General features: G+C 35.8%; 1 protein-coding gene across 6 annotated transcripts; it reads left to right on the top strand.

Moving 5' to 3' along the window:
• The first annotated feature begins 1,063 nt into the window (after positions 1 to 1,063).
• LOC134842123 (protein sister of odd and bowel-like) lies at positions 1,064 to 19,385 on the top strand. Of its 6 annotated transcripts, none has more exons than XM_063858320.1 (6): positions 1,064 to 1,355; positions 15,668 to 15,913; positions 16,159 to 16,365; positions 16,534 to 16,937; positions 17,113 to 17,453; positions 18,292 to 19,385. In XM_063858320.1, exons 2-6 carry the CDS (start codon positions 15,726 to 15,728, stop codon positions 18,970 to 18,972), a joined length of 1,821 nt encoding a protein of 606 aa, XP_063714390.1. In that variant the 5' UTR covers positions 1,064 to 1,355; positions 15,668 to 15,725; the 3' UTR covers positions 18,973 to 19,385. The 6 variants fall into 6 exon arrangements, with proteins under 6 accessions (XP_063714390.1, XP_063714392.1, XP_063714389.1 ...); XM_063858322.1 differs by lacking the exon at positions 1,064 to 1,355 and adding an exon at positions 1,578 to 1,742; XM_063858319.1 differs by lacking the exon at positions 1,064 to 1,355 and adding an exon at positions 1,772 to 2,149.
• The last annotated feature ends 1,068 nt before the right edge of the window (positions 19,386 to 20,453 follow it).

Here is a 20,453-nt window from a genome sequence, read left to right as displayed (position 1 = left end):
ACTTGCGTTAATCATCTTTTCCAATCTTCGATTGGCTATGTTTAAAATGATTCAGTGTCATCAAGTTCAGTGTCGTCAGTTTTTGTGAAATACGGTCTAATGATCGGAAAATTGCTGGCCGGTTTTTCTCGACGCTTGGAATCCGAATCACTGTTGAAAAAGTTAATATGATATTGTAATTGACCAGTTGAAAATAGTCAGAATCGGGCAAAGAAAACTCCATCCTGCGCTATGTTTCCTTTCCAGTCACTTCGTGAAATGGTCAACAATTATCTTTATTTCAGAAACACATTTTTTGATCATTTGGATATCTCAACAATCAATGATAAAATGTTAAAAGGTGGGACTGGAAACTCTTCTAATCTTAGATTTGTGCCGACAAACAAATGTGTCGACAAAATTTAAGTTACAGGTATATGTATGCGGAATCCACTGAAATTTTGTTTGTGGAATCCACTTGCATTTTGGAACATATTTTAAGACTTGTCTCTGGAATCCAGGAACATACAGACACAAAATTGTGCTCCTATCCAGTGCACAGTTTGGCCTCGTAATGTGAGATTTTTTGAAACCGTGCCAGAAGCTGAGCCTTTTTCATCAGATAAGTCACAAGTACTGCTCGTAGTGATATCAAACTCTTATCAAAGGCCGTTAACTTGGTCTTTTGTAGCCTAGACGTGTCAACCTTACGCCAAAATTGCCCCCAAACAAAATGACAAACCAAACTGTACAATCTATTGTCTTGGCGTTTCACCGTCGACTTCAAAAAGGACGTTTCCGAAACTGATTTTGGCTTTGGTTGATCTATAAACATTTACATAAAAGCAGCAATTTGCTGAGCTATTCAACTTAAACTTAGCCAAAAGTAAAGTAGAGTTTGGACGAGCTTAGGCATGGTTCTCGGTACTATGGTAAGTACAAATGACTTGGAGTGGCTTTGTATGCATGTGAGAATCGTGATGAGAAATAGTCGAATGGCAAACAATCGCATCCAAATTTGAATGATCGACTCCAAACAAAGATTCACCAGACTACAATACAGTGCTTTGTGGTGCCATTCTGGTCCGAATTTATGAATTCTTACCCTGAATCACGTTAATATTACCTATCCAAAAGATAAAAGAGATCCTTTGTATCTTAAAATTCTCTGAAGTTTCGGATCATTTCCAAGTTCGCTACTAATCATTCGTAATTTTCTTAATAATAGCACCGGTTGTGATTAAAAATTCAGCAGTTATTCAGCCATCAGTTGCAGTTATGAATTAAAAATTATACAGTTTGAACGTAGCATGGCTTATTTCTACTATTAGAGCAATTTTGCAAAAATTTTAGTTGATTCTTCACTTAAACAAACGGTTAGTATGGTCAGTTTTTGTTGGATAAGAATGTTATAACTCGGGCTGGTGTGGAGTGGAGTTTTCCGAACGTAACATTCGTATTGCGTAACAAAATAGCGCGTTTTGGTTGTTTTGGAAGTTTTGTTGGTTGGTTTTGGTTGCGATCTTCAGATAATGTCATCCAAAAAGCAAACATCTTTGACCAATCCATATTCCGACCAACTTGATTCTTCACTTGAGCTTCTTCGCTTCATTTGAATAGCCAGTTAAGCAATCTGAATTATTCTTGAGCTCAAATGCCCGAAAACCCAGAAAACATTCATTATTCCCGCTTTTTGACGAAAATATACTTTTCGTTTTTAGTGTTTTCCTAAACGTTGGACAAAGTAACTATTCTAGATTTGTGTAAGTCTATTTATCTATTGGAAATATTGTTCCTAATCCCGCAAAACAATCATACTTCTTGAAGAGTTTATAACTCTGTGGTTTATGGTTTTCGAAATCCTCTGCAGATTCCAATTTGGTCAAGGAATTTTTGGTTTGACAATAGATCGGCAAAATTGGTCAAGCTGTTCTGCAAGAATCTAGAAGATCATATCATCACCATATTTTCTGAAAGCAGTCTTCAATTCATTTGTTTCACACCCAAAGTTGACAGTTTCTTTGTGAAAAATTACTTTTCTCATCAAAGTTATGTGATCCGAAAAATCTTTCGGTGAACCAATTCGACAATTTTTTGCTCCAGCTGAAAATTTGGACCCTTAAAGGCAATACTAGTCGCAATTCTTTCAACTACTTATTACATCGAAAAAGTAAGTACTAGTTTTGAATGATGTTATTTTTCACGATATTGTTTTTCACGATATTGAGTCTGATGCTATCATATTTTATGTCAAATCAGGAAAAGAATCGGTGTTAATTGGCTTTGATTGGCTATAATCTCACCATTAACTCAAAGTTTAAATTAGTTTCATTAATGCCATGACATCCTATTAAGTTTCAATTTAGTGGATTTTTAGTCTGTTTTAATTGAGAAAAGAACAAACTTGAAATCTTTTGGACGAAAATTTTCAAGTTTCTCCGAAAAACCTGAAAACTTTATTGAATGTCAAACGGCTACCAACTGGAAATTTCTTAAGCAATCATTTAAATTCTTAAACCAGCGCTATCTGGAAAATTTTCTTTAACCAACTGAAGTTTTGGACTTTAACCAGATGTGCAATATCGTCAAACTAAGTTTTCAAAATGATTGACAAGTTTGATTCAGTTCGGCTTTCTTAGTTTTCTGCTGGACAAATAAAAACATAGTCCTAAGTTCAATGAAATTATTATGATTAATTATCAAAACTGTTCAGATATCAAAGCAAAACCTTCACTGTTCCGAATGCCCTTGATTTGGTCTCCAATATTTTTTGGTAACGAAAATTTAGAACTATAAATTTAGGAATGTCAATATCAATTATCAAGTGTTACAATTATAAGGAAGTCTGGAAACGAAATAATATAATCAATTGAATTGACTGATTTCACTTCGGAACATTTTAGGGTGCGGGATAATAATTCAGGCTATGGTATATCGGCTTGAATAACCGATCCTTGCGTCATTTGCAAGGATGAAATTATTAAAATCTTTTGTTTCCGGGTGGGGTATAAAAAATTAAAATTTCACAAATTTTTCATGACAAAAGTTTTGTTTTCGGCTCAACGGGAGCTTACTCAAATTTTGTCAGCTTAGTTACCGCTCAACGTAGGCTTCTGAAAAGAATCTGATTCCAGACAAAGTTTTGAAATTTTTTAATTCGTGGTTTTTTCGATTTCAGGAGAAAACTGGAAATTTCGCGCGGAATAATTAACCGACATTGGTCCAATTGAGAAGATAAAATGGCGCAGGTGAAATATCTGTCTAGGTTTTGGACAAGAAGGTCAATATGTTGTGGACGTTTTAACATTTCGTCAAAAATTAATTGATAAAAAGTCGAATTTTGTCTTGAGAAAAACAACATACCGAGCGTAAATATTAAATCACTTTCTTCGAAAGTCGGAACATCAAGACTGCTTTTATCAGGGCAAAACCTTCACGCTGCCAACTGCCCTTTAGGTTTTGGTGGATATTGATAAATCGATGTTTTAGCCAATAACTATTCTCAAAAAGACGAAGGGTGAATTTTTTCAGAATAGTCGCTTGTTACTCACTACTTCGACAATATTTCACTGTTTTACTGGAAAAAGTTTTGTGTACTTTCCATTTGTGTTTCTGCGATTGTTTGGATAATTAAACTGGTTAAGTATTGGTTTGCTTGGTTTTTGTCCTAGCAAGTGATCAGTCTAATATGTTCATTCTGGGGTTCGGACAGTTTCTGTGGTTTCTGTCTTAGTTATCTTTGCCAGCAATGAAGAGTCAGATACCCCACAGAGAAAGTGAACAAAAGTTTGTTGTTTGAGTGAAATGAAGCCTCTCATCCATTCCCACAGCAAACCAAACATTGGCTCTGCTCTGTTCTCTTCTCTTTAGATACGGATCATCTCGGATCGGACAAGTGACAGAGGTTAAACAGCACAGCCACTGTTCTAACTTGTATACCCACATTCTGTACCATCTTCTGGTTATACACTATAGGCAAACCACACAGCATTGTGTAGTTCAGTTCTGAAAGGCTTCATTCTCAATTGATAAAAGAGAAGAAAGACCACATAGAGCCAAAAGATGCGGTTCATTTCTGTCGTCATTTTAGTGTCGTGAATGCCGCTGAAGTTGGTGCTTCTTTGTACACCATATACATACATCATACAATAAAGTTCTTCGGCACAAAACTCCCATTATGAATACTGATGGCCCCTTCTCTCTTTGTCTTATCTTTTGTCAACGCTCGAGTTATTTTGTCCAAACTTGGTTCATCTTCTAAATACCCAGATCTCAATTCGAAGTTCAGCTGAAATAGCGAAAGCCCAGAAATTAATCTGAGAAACCTAAAGTTTATTCTGTCGGCCAACGCGAAGAACTTTTGTCGACATATGATTACTTAGCTCATTGTAGGAAGCCAGATTTTATACATCATTCTGATTTGCAAGACCCAGTATTTAGGCGATCCGGAATCGTGAAACACAGGTATTGTTTTCTGTTATAGAGGCCAAAGTTTTACACGCTTTTTTTTCACTCGCAAAATGATTAAAGCCCCAAATATGAAATTTAAGTCCAATTTCGAAAACTTAAAATATATTTTGATCGGTATTGTATTCTAGTTTTCTATTCTGATCCTAATTTTCGGAAACAAAGTTATTATTTTGGTATTTAAAAAACCATTTTTCGAATTCGATTTAAGCCCAGAGCATATAAATTTCGATCTGTGCTGGCTTTATGTTTGGATCCCAACCAAGCTATCTCCTCTTGTTCGTGTCTTTGATTCGCAATGTATCCTCAATTTTCCCCCTTGTGCCAGTTTCCTCTGCCCTATTTCCTAAATGCATCATCACCCTTCCCCACTCAACCGCCAAATCTACCATCACTGCCGCATCCACCCGCTATATACTCTTTTTCTATTGTTTTGGATACCCCCAGTGTTCTTTTTTTCTGGTTGGAACAATAGCAGTTTTGGTTAAAAGTAGTGGCGTGCTGTATATTTTTTTGGTATGTTTGATTGATAACTGGTGCTGATGTGGTACATTGGGACGGGAACGTGGACGGGGTGCATTAGTAAGGCCGACCCAATTTGGGTTCATCCGGCATTCATGCCCTCCAATGCTTCTATTCCATACCCAGCATACTGTGTCTCTATTTTAGCTCTGTCTCTTTCTCCCCCTTCTTTCATTTTTCAGTCTTCATTCAGTCTCCTCTTGGGACTTCCCTGTCACACTCTGGTACACTTCCCGACAGCCGCCCCATCTAGCCTAACTCCCAAGTAGTAGAACACACTGTTTTATTTCCCCAACAAATGACAGTTGAAAAATATAAACCCTTTTCAAAATATTCAAAAATAAATTTTGGGGAAATAGAGAATGGAAAAACTGAAGGCAAAAAAATAGAAAAAAATACCTGAGAACCATTTTATTTTGAACGAAAATTAGCACTTTTGAAAGGCAACTAAAAATTATCGAACTTTCCAAAGAACAAAAATTTTACATGAGTTTTGTTTTCGTCTTTGTTGTGTTTGGGTCAGATGTGACTTTTTCCAGGTGACATATGGTTGGATTTCACATGTAATGATATTAATGATGATTTGATGTCAATTTGGATAGCTCTAGACGCAATTTGAGAGCTCACAAAGTCGGCCAGATTTTTATTGCGCGAGATAGATTTACCTATTTCTAACTGAAGTCAAAATAAGAGGACTGGCGACATCTAGCTGAGATAAATTTCAAATCTAAATCCGATTTTCTATACTTTTGGTTTTAAAACACTTTGCAAAATAGGTGGATTCTTTTTCTATACATATATATCGAACTTTTTCGTGTGTTTTGATGTAGTAAAACTGGTTCTATTTGACTTCGAATATTTAATTTAGAATCTGGTTTTTATTACTCATTTGAAATGTGTACACCAGATTTCTGACCCATATCACAACTTTCGTGTTTTCTGACTTTTTTATTCCGGTTACTTTGGCTCTGAGTAATGTGTTTAGGAACACGTCTTAGTGGGAGAGTGCAGAAAAGACTATGATCGATGTAAGTTTTTTCAGTTGGTTGAGAGACTTTTGTGGTGACCATGTGACAGTTATGTGCACAGTGTATATACTTCTTATTTTGGATCGGATGAGTATTTTTTGTCGTACTGATGTACTGATGTGATGTAATAATATCCACAGAATTTGACCCAGATATGCCAACTGGTATTCCCTCATATCTGGCTTATTTCACCAGTTGTGTCCATCTACAAGTCCCTTTGACCAGTTTTAAATTTCTTCTTTTGATTTAAATGACAACAAAAAAAATTATTATTTTTTGCTGTTTGCTGAAAAAATTCATTTGTTTTCTGAGTCTCATCCCATTTCATAGGTGGCATGTGCTATCTCAAACCATAGATTTGGAAAGTTATTTTTTTGCTGATAAAAAAACATCCTCTTACCAATTTGTAGTTTGAAAAGAAAACTTAAATAATTTTGATCGAACGAAAGTTTTCTTACTAATGTCTTATTTTTTTGCTGGAATATTAGAAAAAAACCTAATGTTATCTCTTTGGAACCAAAGTTATTTTTATTAAGGGTATCCAAAAGTGTGGTAAGTTGAAAACAGACAGTTTCGGAGTCCAAAATTTGACATTTTTCTATATCAATTAGTAGAATCCGAGCTAAAATCCACATTAATTTGATTATCGAAGTTCAAACTGTTAGAAAAACAACAATAACAATTGAAACAATTTTCATACTAATCAATATTCTTGAGTGATATGGCTCCATTTTTCACATTTATTCATATCCAGAGGTGTTTCAAAAATGTGCGAAGCACTGGATAAATTTTTTAAAAGCAGGTAACAACTTTCATCTAGTGTTGAATCAGCACCATATTCGGCAACGAGATTGTGATTTGTAAAATGAAAATCCGGATAATTTTCGATTGAAAAATTAATGCCCCTACGCAGAATAGTATAATGTTTTTTTTTTGGTAGGAGTGGGGGAAGGGGTTGGGGCTGGGGCTTGTTGTTGGTGGGGACTGATTTGATTAGCTGTCAGTCACAAGACATACAGTTAGATTACCTCGTAGCTTTTGGCTAATTACTTTGTTGGCTAAGTTGAAGTGGGGAAAATAGCCCAAGTAACAGCCAAGGATGAACTAGAATCAACCCTTCATCCATCCATTATCCCCCCACCAATTCTTACTCCTGCCCTCAACCTACCCGGCCTTCCCTTCCCTTTCATTGCCCCTTCCCTTACCGGTGGTACCCTAACCCCTTATTTAGCTAACAACGAAGTCGGAGACTGAAATAACCCGGAATTATTAACCCTCTTATATCGAAATTCCAAATATCAATCAAATTCTCTCCGCTCAAAAACCACCGATTTGTTGAGTCTTGCCCAGCCAAATTGACTATTTTCCCCAATTTTCAACAACTTTTCCTCTTTTTCCAATTTTGTGGATGAAGAATGGTTGGAATTGGAGCTAATTTGTCTCTGTTTGTCGGAAAATTGCCCCAGAAATTGTACCACACTTCCTGTGAAAGTATTGGCGTTCCCCCTGGCAACAAAATCAATGAGGATGTGCCTTTTGTTTTCATTATTCTCTCTTCTGTCAATAAAAACAGCCCCTTTCCACTTTCGCGCTTCCAAATTAACCCCCAAAAATATCCAATTTGCCCTGTCGACCCAGCTATGAGCCAAATGCCACAATTCTAACAAAAAGACGTGTCAAAATCAGGGATAAATATGGGTGCTATTCACGCTAGTTGATAATAAAGTACCCAAAAAACCATATTTTCAATAATCAGGTTGAGTTTTAAAAATGACGTCGTCTGTGCACTTATAATCAGTAACAAGTTAAAAAAAATCGGAATTATCAAAGATTTTAGCAATAGAGTTCATTTTTTATATATGCTGGATGAAACTTAAATGTCTGACAGTATTTCATCAAACTGTGCCCTAGTTTATCAAACATACTTTGCAAAATGAAAGAAGACACTTAAAAGTCCATTAGTATTTCGCTTTACTTAGTCTACTATTCCTTGGAACTTAATCAAAAAACGCTGGATTACCTACTTTAGCCTCCGTTTTTAGAAATAGAAAATTAGCTTTTAATCAAAGTTAAATTTGTTGAAAGCTTTATAATACTAAATCAAGCTGATAATAATAAACACGCTCTTTGCAATTATTTTTGCATCCCGTTGCGCGAGACCGGCTGAACTGGGACGGACTTTGGAGTTTTCAAAGGCAGTTGTAATTTTGTATCTTTTTAACTTTCGTGAACCTAACTGATTATTTTTTGCATCTTTTCTGGGACATAATGGAAACAGTGGTTGAACTCAGGGCTGGCTGATAAAAATAATAAATAAAAACAACAAGCAGCTCTATTTAATCTGGGTTCTATTGTATATTTTGTTCCAACCCAAAGATTTGGATCGGCACATAATTATACTAATATCCTCGAGACCTTGTCCATTGTCGGGATTTGCAAAAATGTGAGATTAAACTTCCTGATTACTTTTCTGCTCTGGCAGAAAGCAGATTTGTTCCCCACTGACGGGGAAAATTTAAGTTTTTTTGATCGTGTAAAAAAGAACTGGTCCGATGTTTCTACATTAATGAAGTTTCTTTTACTTGAGTTCTAGGTTGAATAAAAAACATAAACGAAACTACCTTTATTCGTCTGGCAAACGATTTTGTTAGTCTTCTGGAGAATCTCGTGCAATGTGTTTGACACAAAACAACGAGAAAAAAAATAAGGTAAACACCCAAAGCATTAGCGGATTTAGGGAGTGGTCTCTCCATTTTAAACTAACTGACCCAAAATTTTTTAGGGTGCTACTATTTAATAATTTTGAAGGAAAGCACGTCGGAAAAAACGCGCGCCGCAATAGATTAGCGCCTGACCAAGAGTATGCAATTTGGGATAATTTCAAATCATTTTAACTTGGGAATAAGCCTAATTTGGTGCGGGTGATGCATTTGTCCTGAATTGCGCTTAGAATTGTTTGAGTTTGTGTTTTCTTTCACCAGAAAAATTTCGATTTTTGAACGACTAATTTTTTGACAATTTTTTTTATAGCACTCAGAAAATATTGGCCCCCCAGAGACCAAAACAAGAAAATTTTTAAATTGAGATGGCGTTTTTTTGTCAAATAATAGAGGTACGGAAAGCGCCAAAGTGATCAGTATGAAATAAATAAAGATGGCAAAATCACCAGTATTCTATAGACGCTAGCGCAGGCAGAGAATAAATCCGACTCGGAAATTTTTTTGAAAATAAATATAGCTAGCAAATAGATCCAAGTTTTTTACCAGCTGACACAAAAGTTTATCTCCAAGATCATACCTAACTTTTTCTACACAAATTGTTAAATTCTTTAAACGGCTGTCTCGTGTTTTTTATTCAAACTTTTGCTGAAATTTGGTAAGAAGTTTAAGGAAATACAACAAGACTGCTCATATCAAGGTAAAGCTCTGGGTATTCCGAATGCATCATAATTTCTATGGAGTAGTGTAAGTTAAAACAATTGATTAAATTTTCAAAAAAAATAAATTAAATGTTAAAATTATACCACAAAGTATTTTTTAATGTGCCTGTTCACAGAAAGTTCCGACTGTTGTTATCATAGCAAATAGTTTCAAAAAAAACTCTAAAAAATCTTTTTTGTTCGTTTTTTAAAGTTTGCTGTTTTTGCGGTAACATGGAGTTTCAAAATATAATTCAAAATACAGTTAATGTGCGCTTAAGTATAGTAAATCAAATCAATTGTAAAACAAGACTGATTGCCGACAACTTTTCCTTTATGCAAAAGTTCACACTGACAATAATTTTACGCAAAAAAAGTTGCATCATCAGTTTTGCTATGATATCACGCTTAACGAGTTAAAAGCTGCTTTGAAATACCTAAAATTATGCAGATACACCCGAACTATCCTACAGCTTCATCCTTCTTCCAAGCCAGAATGGAGTGTCGAAAATGAAATAAGGACCAGGATAGCCGGTTGCTGTGTAAGGAGCACAGAGAGCTCCGACCACAATAATGAACGAATTTTCAGTTTCTGTTTTTCAAATTTTGTCGTTTTTTTTTGTGTAATGAAAAGAATCGAGAAAAATCCCAGAGCATAGTTAGATTCGGTAGTAACAAAAACTTAGATATATTCGACGAAAGAAAAAATTATCCTTGTTTATTGAAAAGATGTAAAACTGTGTAAAATTAAAATTTCAAAATTTAGCCTTAAGTGTAAGAATTAGTCATCATAAGAATAAGTGTATGATAGTGTAACTTATCATAATATGTAAATTTATACTTTTCTCACTAAAAAAGAACCTCTAATAAGCAGGGCACTGCAACCAAGTTATAGATTTCTCCCTTAAACAACTTTGTTCACAAAATTGTCAAATTTAGAAATGGCATTTTTACTTATATTTCATGAATAGAGCTCTTGAGTGCTTGCTAATAAGTTGGTAATTTGCGTGTATTGCGTGCTTGCTATTTAGGTTATTTTTTGTTGCAAGCTGTTTTTTTTCGCGCTGCCAAAAATTTTCGGTTCAGTGAAGTTTCAGCTTATTGGGTGTCGAATTAAATTCTGTCGGCTTATTCACCTGATACTTTTTCCTACAATTTCTGGCAAAGTTGAATGATGTTGAGTTAATTCTGACAAAAGTCTTCAAATCAAATTTTTTGACGTTTTTGTAAAAAAAAACGAAGATTAATTTTAATTTACTGATCGAAAATTCGCAATTGTTTCGTCTTTTTTAGTCACTTTCACAATTTGTTTTTTTCAAAATCTTTCAAATCTTCTTGAGTGGCCGGCTGTTTTTATTATATCTTTTTATTGAAGGCCACTGAAATGAGCTTTGGACAGTTTTCGTCTCACCCTTTATATTTTTTTGATCTGTTTTCTGTCAACATTTTTTTTTGTTTTGTTTTCAGTCTTTCCTGCTCAAGTCTGTGAAAGGATGGAATGTGATATCAAATTTAAAACCAAATTTTCATAATTTTTGCTCAAAATCTTAATGATTTTTTGTTTTGAACAGTCTTTTTTGACTTTTTTACTGATAAATTAGTTGTAGTGTTCTCGTCCTCCATAGGTTTTGTGCGTTTCCAATTCAGTTTTAATCAATTTAACTCTTATTTAATTTTTTGATATTTTTTTCACGCTTAACTTTTTTAATGAAAAGTAAAATTGAAACTAGGGTGTTTAATTTACTGCTAGGTTTTCTCTTCGTCTTACTTCTTTGCCTTAGTTGGCTTGGACTCAGTGTTTAGCAATTTAGCGTCTTAGTTCTGTATGAATTTGAGTTATTTTATAACTGGATTCTCGAACAGAAGTTAGTTTTCAGTTTTGAAATTACGTTTTCTGTCTACAAATGTTTTCAGAGACTTAAAATTTTGTCAGTTTCTAAATTAGGTTTGAAAATTGCAGTTCATTATAAAGCTTTATAAAAAATGGCCGTCACATTTTTTCACGGCCCAATAGCGTCTGATTTTTTTTGTCCGCGTAGTTACAGCCCGATAAATTTGGCGCAATACTTTTTATAAACCGGCAATTTTTTTCCTCATCAGGTTTTCAATTAATTAGATCTAATTTGCGATAAACATAAAAATTTCATTTGGTGAGTTTTTTGCAATTTGTCAACTCGGAAGCTTTTTTTCTCATTTTCTCTCAAAAAGCTGCTTTGTATCTGTTGCATCGCTGTTCTCTGTCTGAAAATTGTTTTGCCACTCGAATAACGATTGAAAAGTTTTTAAAATGATATTTTGTAATGTTGATTGTTTGGATGATTATTTTCGACTCCTGATTTTGCGTGGAAAACAAAAACAAAACAAAAGATAGCACAGAACATACCGGTTCAAAAACAAAAAACTAACAAAAAAACAATTTTGATTTTTGAAATTGAGTCGTTTTTTTATTCGCGATGTTATGACAGAGTATTAAAGAAATCGTAGAACTCACCTTTATTCGATTTTGATAATAAAGTAGGTATATTTGACGGCGCAATTCGGCCAAAGACAATGCAGCCAATTTGAAATTCAGACAATTCAGCCAGAAATATACAAACAATTCGGCCAAAGATAATTCAGCCAATTCTACAAAACGCTAGATTTGAAAAAAAAATGGAATTGGAGTTATTTCTCGATTTAAGGTCGCCGGGGGCGCGCTACGCGCGCGTCGCCGCTTTGCGGCGATAACTGGCTCTAAATTTCGTCTAGAGTCCTACCCTCTGTTGGCAAGCTCGCAACACGTTGGCGCGACTGCGGCGGTCACTATTATTGGCTCAATTGTCTTTGGCTGAATTGTCTGCATACTTTTGGCTGAATTGTGTGAATTTCAAATCGGCTGAATTGTCTTTGGCCGAATTGTCTGGACGCGATATTTGACATCCATTTTTCAATTCAGTTTTTGATATTAAAAAACTCTGTGAAGACGCACCAAAAAAGTTTGAGGCATTTTGAGGAGAGTTTGGAGTAAAATTAAGATTTCATGGCTTAATTTGAATTATAAGATCTATTATAATACGTCTATTTTCTTACTTTTCTCGCTCGAAATTGAAGCTAGATAAAAAGCAAAAAATCAATACCATTTTTTCTCGGCACAGAAAATTTTGTTAACACTTTTTGAGTCAATCCAATTACGACTAAAAGCGCTTCAATATGATAATTTTCTCAACCCATTCTGATTATTATTTGTAGTACCTGATTTTGCGTGTAAATAAAAAAACCAAAACACACCCGAAGACCAAGGTTCCTTCCAATGGTCGGAGCAATTTCTGCTTTTTGTAGAATTTTATCTTTCCATCGACTAATAACATTCTATACGCATAAAAATTGGTCAATGAAAAACATACTGCCCATAAACAATCAAATTGTTTGCTGTTTTATGGAACATTTCGTTTGATACTATCTGTAAACAGTTGTGTGCAGGCTTTGTATTATCACGAAAATAATCTAAATTCTGGTTTAACTTTCTCGTTTTTAAAGTCCAAATTAGCCACTGCTTTCAGCGTTTTGTTTTTGAATTGGGGCACAATTAACATTTTTGGCTCAAATATTGAATATTTTTAAAATAATGAGGAAAAATCGATTGACATAGCGTACTTAGTTTTGTTTGAATTATACAAAAACAGAAAAACAAGTTAGGAGATGCCACAAAAGCAAGCAGAAAACTGCGGTGCGATTAAAGCAATTTGCTCCAAAAAGAGGGAAAAAAACAGTTAACGAGTACGGAAAAAATTCTCAGCCCCGGAAAAATTCCCTCAAACGCGCTCTACAAAAACTAAATTACTCCTCAATTTTCCTCTGATTTATTCCCATAAATAGCACCAGTTTGGTTGGAAAAATAAACAAAAAACATTCCAAACAACAATTTACTTCATCTTTTCAAGCTCGAAATTGGAAAAATGTGGCTTTAAAGAAACGGGAGTGCTGTATAGTAATGCCGAAATTTCTTTAATTATGTTTGAAAAACAGGAAACGCATGAGCGCAAATTGCGTTTTGTTGGAACACCATTAATCAACAAAACTCATCTCCCAGTTTTCAGTTTCCTGCTTTGTGCCAATTTTGCTCTTCATATTTTCACTACCTGTGCTTTCTTTTCAATCCAATAATTGACTCACTAGTTTGGAAGCTTCATTGAAAAACACAAAATTTCAATTACCTTTGCATATTTCGATTCCTGTGGAAAGAAAAAGGTAATTTTGTTTTCTTTTTGTTCCTAAAAGACCCAGCATTGACCGCGTGAAAAGATTAAAGCGTCTGCTGAATTAAGATACAGGGGAACAAAAAGCGGAAAAATCGGATGAAGCTCCAAAACTACAATAGATAATAAACGAAATGCAAAAAAGAGAGGTTTTTGTTGGCTTAGGAGGAATGTTTTTACTCTGCTGTAATAGAAATGTGAAAACCCAACCAAGCCACTTAATCCGCACAGTTTTTCCATAACGGGCTTCTTTTGCATTAGATTCCCAAATTGTGAACCCATTTTTGAAATATGTTTTTTTTTGGTTTGGATAATTGTTACCCGCACTTAGTTACGGCTGCTAGGGGAAATCGTCAATTGACGGGTTCGTTTTGGGTTGTGTTTGGTTGATTTGCGCGCTCATTTAGAAAAAAAACAGGGGAAATCTAACAATTATCCAAGATTGTTCCTGTTATACTTGACTAGCTTCCTCATTACAATTTTCCCATTTATTTACTTTTTCTGGTGCTTCCCAAAATTGGTTTAAGAAATAATAAATAGCTCCTCACTAATGCAGCGCAACAATTACCGCGAAATTAGAGCGGCGAATGTTTGCTTTTAATTCCCTTGTAATCGGGCCGTACCCCTTCAAGACTCGCCGGTCGGTTGGGTTGGGATGGGATGGGTTGACCGGACAAGACAATCGACCAATTGAATTGCCCAAATCCAAAAGCAATTCCTTCAGCCAATTTCCATCCTCTGCTTTGCTTTGCTTTGCTTCCCAATTTTCCATTTTCATTTTCACCTCTCATTTCTTTTCAAAATATACAAATACAATAACGCAGCTCACTTTTATTTATAGTATTTCCCCGCTATCCTCATTTCTCCTCTTTTCTTTCTGCTTTACAGACCTCCCACCTTGATTGCTTATATTCTGTTGCCAGCAGAAAAATAACAAAGTCAAAATTTCGATAAATTTGATTTTATTCACAACAGCTGATTTAATCGGGTACGTTTTTGGTTTCAGCTTGAGGCAGAATTTTCGATAGTTTTCTTTAGATATTGATAACATTATTCTTAGTTTTGTTGCAACACATTGTCCTGTTTTGCTTTAAAATTTTCTTCCCGAAAATCGTTTGTTTGCATTTTCGAGTTAAATTTCAAATTGAACTTCCGCTCTGAAAAATTTTACCGTAATCATCAATTTCAAGTAAGAAAGAATTCGTTCGCTGGAATTTGATGCGCTGTCAAAAGTCCAAAAGATTTCAGTTCGAAGCCAGTTTTTCAGTGTGGTTTTTTACGCTTTCGAGTTTGGTCACAAGTTCATTTCATTTTGAAGCGTTTTTCAGCGGTTGTTCACATTTATTCTACAGGATAAAACAAGCATAAAAATCCACTCCAGGTTCGAATTCGGAAAAATTATCAGTCGGTTAGTTCGTTTTATGTTCTTTCGTCCAGTTGTTGTCACTAGAATTTGTTTTTGGATTATCGTGAGAACAACTCGTTGAATTGCTTGTCAGATCCTAAATAAACCCTGGCCTAAACAAAAGAATCCAATAAAACCTGCTATTTTCAGTTTTCCAAAACGTTTTGCAAATCATAAAACAAGTTCTTAATAGGTTAATAACTACTTAAGATATCTTCAGTTGTTGTTAAAATATGATTGATACTCCTAGCTAACACCAAACCTTCTTTTTAAATAGTCTTGTTTTAAATTTTGGCCGTTCTGCATTTTGTTTTTCTTGGCGATTAGAATTCGGGGCTGCTTACCGAATGAATCAAAGCTGATTTGAGCCGATCTTCATAAACAAGTACTTAACAACGCTAATTGAGCGGATGGATTTCTTAGCCCGCTCCCGCCTTTCGAATCTACCTTTGAAATTATTGACGATATCTTAACTGATTCAAAATAACGGTTGCAATTGCGCAAATTCCATTCATTTTTCATCCTAAACTGCAACAAGTTAGCAAAAATCACCGCCAAATTTTTATATAAACAAAAAAATTGCGAGGTAATTAAAATAAATTGCCTGTTTCAGCATCAAGTTTCAAGCTGATTTGTGGTTGACTAGTCGCGACGATTAGAAAAAAACCGATATGTCAGTATTTCAAATGGTAAGAGCTCAACTGGGCGACAACCTGCTGGAGCGAATTTGCAAGCGACACAATGACAACAAGCAGACGTTTTTCGAACTACTTCAAACGATGACCGGGGTCAAAATTGACCCTCAGATGAATGCTGACTGCACATACGTCATTGAAGGAACTTGGGAAGCCCTGGAAAGGTGAAAAAAAAAAATGAAATAATCATTGAAATTTCTTAATTTTAGAGAGAAGAGCTTACTCTTTTGTGACTAAAAAGTATAGTATTTTTTGAAGACTTGTATTTTTTACGGTATTTTGCTATGATATTTTCCGAATTAGTGATAAAACGATATTCGAAGTACGAAGTATTTTTATTAACAAATTGAAGCGACTGGAGTTATTAGTTTTTTTTGTTTGTTTTAATTGACAATATTGTTTTTTTCAGATGTCACACCGTACTGTACAAGTACCAAGCAGAACTGTGTGCCGAAGAGTTGGCAGATTTGGGAGATCAACAGCAGTACCCTCTCTTGACCCCCAACAGTGTCCACTTCTCGTCGCAATCTAAGAAGCCGAGTCCCGACAGCACCTCCTGTGCACCCTTGGAACCCATCACACCCAACTCTTCCTTCAACCTCTGTTCGGACAACAGGTAAAATAATAATAATAAATAGTATAAAATTTTAGAGTCTTAAATTTATTATTTTTGGTCCGTATTTCTGACACATTATTGTTTCACCAAAATCCCAAAAAATGAATGGAACCTTCAATTTCAAAAAGTAGTAACTTTTTTTTATTTGCTGTTTTTGTTTTGTTTCAGAATGCCATCGCCCGTGATCAGCGCACTGTCGCTCAGTCAAGCCCTCTACGATCGCTCAGCCAACTCCCCTGTCGTCTCTCGTGGACTCGACCTCTCCCTCAAAAGTATGACTCACCCTCTTGGTCTTTTCGGCAGCGTGACTGCGGGTGGGCAAATCTCGCCTCCCACAGCTATCAGTACCACCGCGATACAGACGGCGGCTCTCAATTTAGCTTCGGTTGGCTGTCTCCCTTTGGGAGGTCATGGAAATTTGTCGAATGGAATAAGTCATCAGCTTGAAGCGTCAGGCGAAGATGAAAACGATAATGGAAGCTTCGACGAGTGCTCGGACTACAGTAATGACTCACCGGTCGATATTGAGTCGACAACTACATCGAATAAAAGTGCGCTCGATTGCCTCATGGGTAAGCTTGAACTTCTATTTTGTAGAACGCATACCCCCAAAAAATATTCTTTTTCAGTTGTTCTGGAATATAATCAATCTTCGATAAGTCTGTTTTCAAATATTTATTGCGTTGTTTTTGCCGTTTAATGTAATTTTGAAGTTGGCAAATTTTTAATTTACTGTTTTTGGTTTAGATATGAAGATTGAACCTCCAAATATCAAATGTTCAGACTCGCAATTTATGGTTTCTTCGCCGCAAAGCGAAGCCGCTCTGAGCATCAATGGCGATATGCATCCAAATGTGAGATCAAAAACACCCAACTCAATGTCGTCAACAGTTGTGAGACAACGAAAGCCGAACTCTGGCTCGAGAAGCCGACCAGTAGCGGGAGGAGGAGCGTCTCCGTCGCCGTTCATGCCGAACAAGACTGACCAGACAAAAGTGCACCCTTGTCCTTTCTGTCCTGTGACCCTGGGGTCAAGCATGAACCTGAAGAAACATATCCAGAGAAAACATAGCACGCCCCTTCACAAGGTTCAGAATCAGCTCATTTGTCCAATTATAATTTTTTCAAGAATAAGTAAGAAAAATAAATTTGTACCAGAAAAAAAGACCAAAGAGTTTTATTTGTTGAAGATCTTGTAAATAATATTGTTAATAGTCAACTCACATGTTCTAATGAGAAAAAAAACTAAATTCAGATTAAAAATACGAAACATTCCCCAGCACCAATTACAAAGTCTTTAGTTTTTTTAAACAGATGTTATTAAAGGTTTATGAGGAATTTGTTTTTTACTTTGACAATGATGACTCTGATATTGTGTATTTTTACCTAAAGCTATTCATATTTCGGCAGATATCGTAACTCCTGCTGGTTCGTTGTTGCGAATTGGGACGAAGATTTGGTTGGTATGATTATTTGTGAAAGAAACAACAACACTCACACAAATGCGTCGCTTTCTCTCTTTCTATTTAATTTGATCCGAAGTTTATCTCTTTCTAACACAGATTGGGCCTGATGTTTTTGCATACTTACGCATTACTTTTCGATCGCAGAATAGTTTTCATCCAAGTATCGATAAAAATTGAATCAGAATTTATAAACAGCTTTTTCTGCATGATGCCAACTCTAACTAACATCTATAGCGTTTTAATTAATCAGTGTGCTTTCTTTACACGATTTATTTGATTTAAAGTTTTTAGTTTGGTGCAAAAACGACTGTTTTTCCGTTTGCAATATCCTTGAGAACATTTTATGTTCGAAATCATCAAAAAGCGGTTGATTGCAACAAAGTTAAATGCATGGTTATTGAGTTGCAAGTTATCGAATTGTAGATGTATACTTAGAAATGAAATGTCTGCTTGATTTTAGTGCGACATTTGTGGAAAAGCGTATGGCTTTGTGAACGATCTTCGTGAACACAAAAAGATCCACTTTTTGAATCTGCCTTGCAACCAGTGTGACAAAGTGTTCAAGTCACGCAGATCACTTCTCGGACACCTGAGCATCGCGCATAAAGACAGCGGAGTCCCCCCTCCCCCACCCCCACCGTCGGGAAACTTCACCTCGCCACTCAGCCAACCGAACACAACCGAGACAATATCCCGAAGCAGTACTGCAACCTCATTGGCTAATGGGATAACTCGACCCGATTTCACCGAGTCGACAGCGCAGCAGCAACTGAACTTGAGTCTTTACTCTTCGTTAAGTGCTATCAACAGTTACTTCTCGGGAGCAGGATTAGACGTTGATATAATGAATGGAACCTCGTCACAGCCCGAGAAAACGTCCCCATTCCCGACCAATTCAGTCGCGCAGAATTTGCTTTCCGAGTTTGACAAACGTCTCGGAATCATGTCGTCGACAACAAACGGCAACATCATCAGTCGGTCGATAGCAAATTCAGTCGTGCCGACAAGTGCAAGCCTCGGGGATGTTTTGAATCTGACCAAGTCGGATTTCTCGGAGAATTCCTTAAAATCGACATATAAAGACGAAGCGGCCCCGAAACCTCTGAGATCGGCGACTCCGATGGAAGTTTCCGTTCAGTAACTATTGCCAAATTATGTAATCACATTTCATCAATCAACGTTCAAACTAAACTGTCTTTTCTGTTAAAAATAACTTTGATAATTTATTTTTGTGTGCTGAACTCTAAGCGACAATCAGTACTTATAAGATATAATCTATCATTTCCTTGCCGGCTAACACTCTTGTTAACATTTATTAATTTATTAATTACCTAACCAAATTTGGTTCATGTTGCAATACTGGTGATCTTAACTTTGTAAAATATCATGATACATTTTAAGTAAAACCTCATGTGGCAAAATAACTCGCCCAAGGGCGAGGATGTTAAATTAAATTGATGTTTAATACATTAGCATAAATCTTTTCTTCGAACTTTGAATGTCCCAAGAATAATTGAGTTCTATCAAACGCTATCTGCTTTGACCAATTCAATGTTTACCAACACTTATTTTATCCAGCCATTACCGTTTAATAAGTTAATTGTTTTATTCTGACGGACGACTCAAGGAATGGCAAAAACTGTGAATTAGCCTGGTTTGTGATCCCCGCACTTTTGGAGCCTCCATGAAGTTTCTAGGTGGTCAAGTGTGTAATTATATTGGAGTCGCAATCTCAGGATGCCTCAGTTTAAGTTACTTCACTCTCATGAAAGAATTGTCTGAATCATCGCGTCTAAGATTTTCTAGAGGGAGGAAGAAGGGGTTCAAAAGAATTTCAAGAAAAAATTTTCGACCTTGAGGTCGACGAAATGATTGTAAGCTGCTCCAAAAACACCATAAAAGTCCTGTTGGAAGATAATTTCTGGCCGCAAAAAAACAGCCAAAAAATTATATTTTAGATCAGGGCTGAATCTAGGATTTTCTCAAAGAGGCCGAATTTTAAAAATTTTGTCGGCCTTTTTTTAAATCGACAAAATTGATTTTCCGAGTGTTCCCAGAACACTATAAAGACCCTACTTTGACCAAAAAGGTTGCGTCGCAGGCAATGTTTGGAAACTAGATCAAAAAAGCCGGGCACTTGGGATTTTTGAGGCAAAAAAAATTCGTTTGTGCGCGGTGCCCTTTAAAATTAAAACTTACTGATGCCGAATACTCCACCCCTTCTAAATCAGCCCTTTTTTTGGCGAGGAATTTATCTCCAAGTTAGTACAAACTTGCGCAAAAAGCGCCTTTTAAAAAAATTCAAGGTGGATTGGTCGATATTTGGTGTCGTGAAAAAACACCAAAGGACCCTGTGGTACTGCACAAGCAGTAACCTTGACAGTAATTTTATTTATGTATATAATGAAAGTACTATACTTTTGGTAAAGATCACCTAGTATCAAACCATGTAATTAATAAAACGCGATCATAGTTTCTTATGCTTGAGCAAGACTCAGCAGCTCCCTAGCTATGAAAACAGCAGACGTTCTGAAAGCGTAAATTAAAGTCCAGAAGAAATGAATAATAATTTCATCTCCTAATTCTTTAGAGTATCACATGGCGCAGCCAGCAGGGTTCCAT

The sequence above is a fragment of the Symsagittifera roscoffensis genome, chromosome 3, assembly GCF_963678635.1.
Source record: "Symsagittifera roscoffensis chromosome 3, txSymRosc1.1, whole genome shotgun sequence".
Classification (NCBI taxonomy): Eukaryota; Metazoa; Xenacoelomorpha; order Acoela; family Convolutidae; genus Symsagittifera; species Symsagittifera roscoffensis.
Note: the sequence above shows the minus strand (reverse complement) of the source record. Positions and strands in the feature narration are given on the sequence as shown.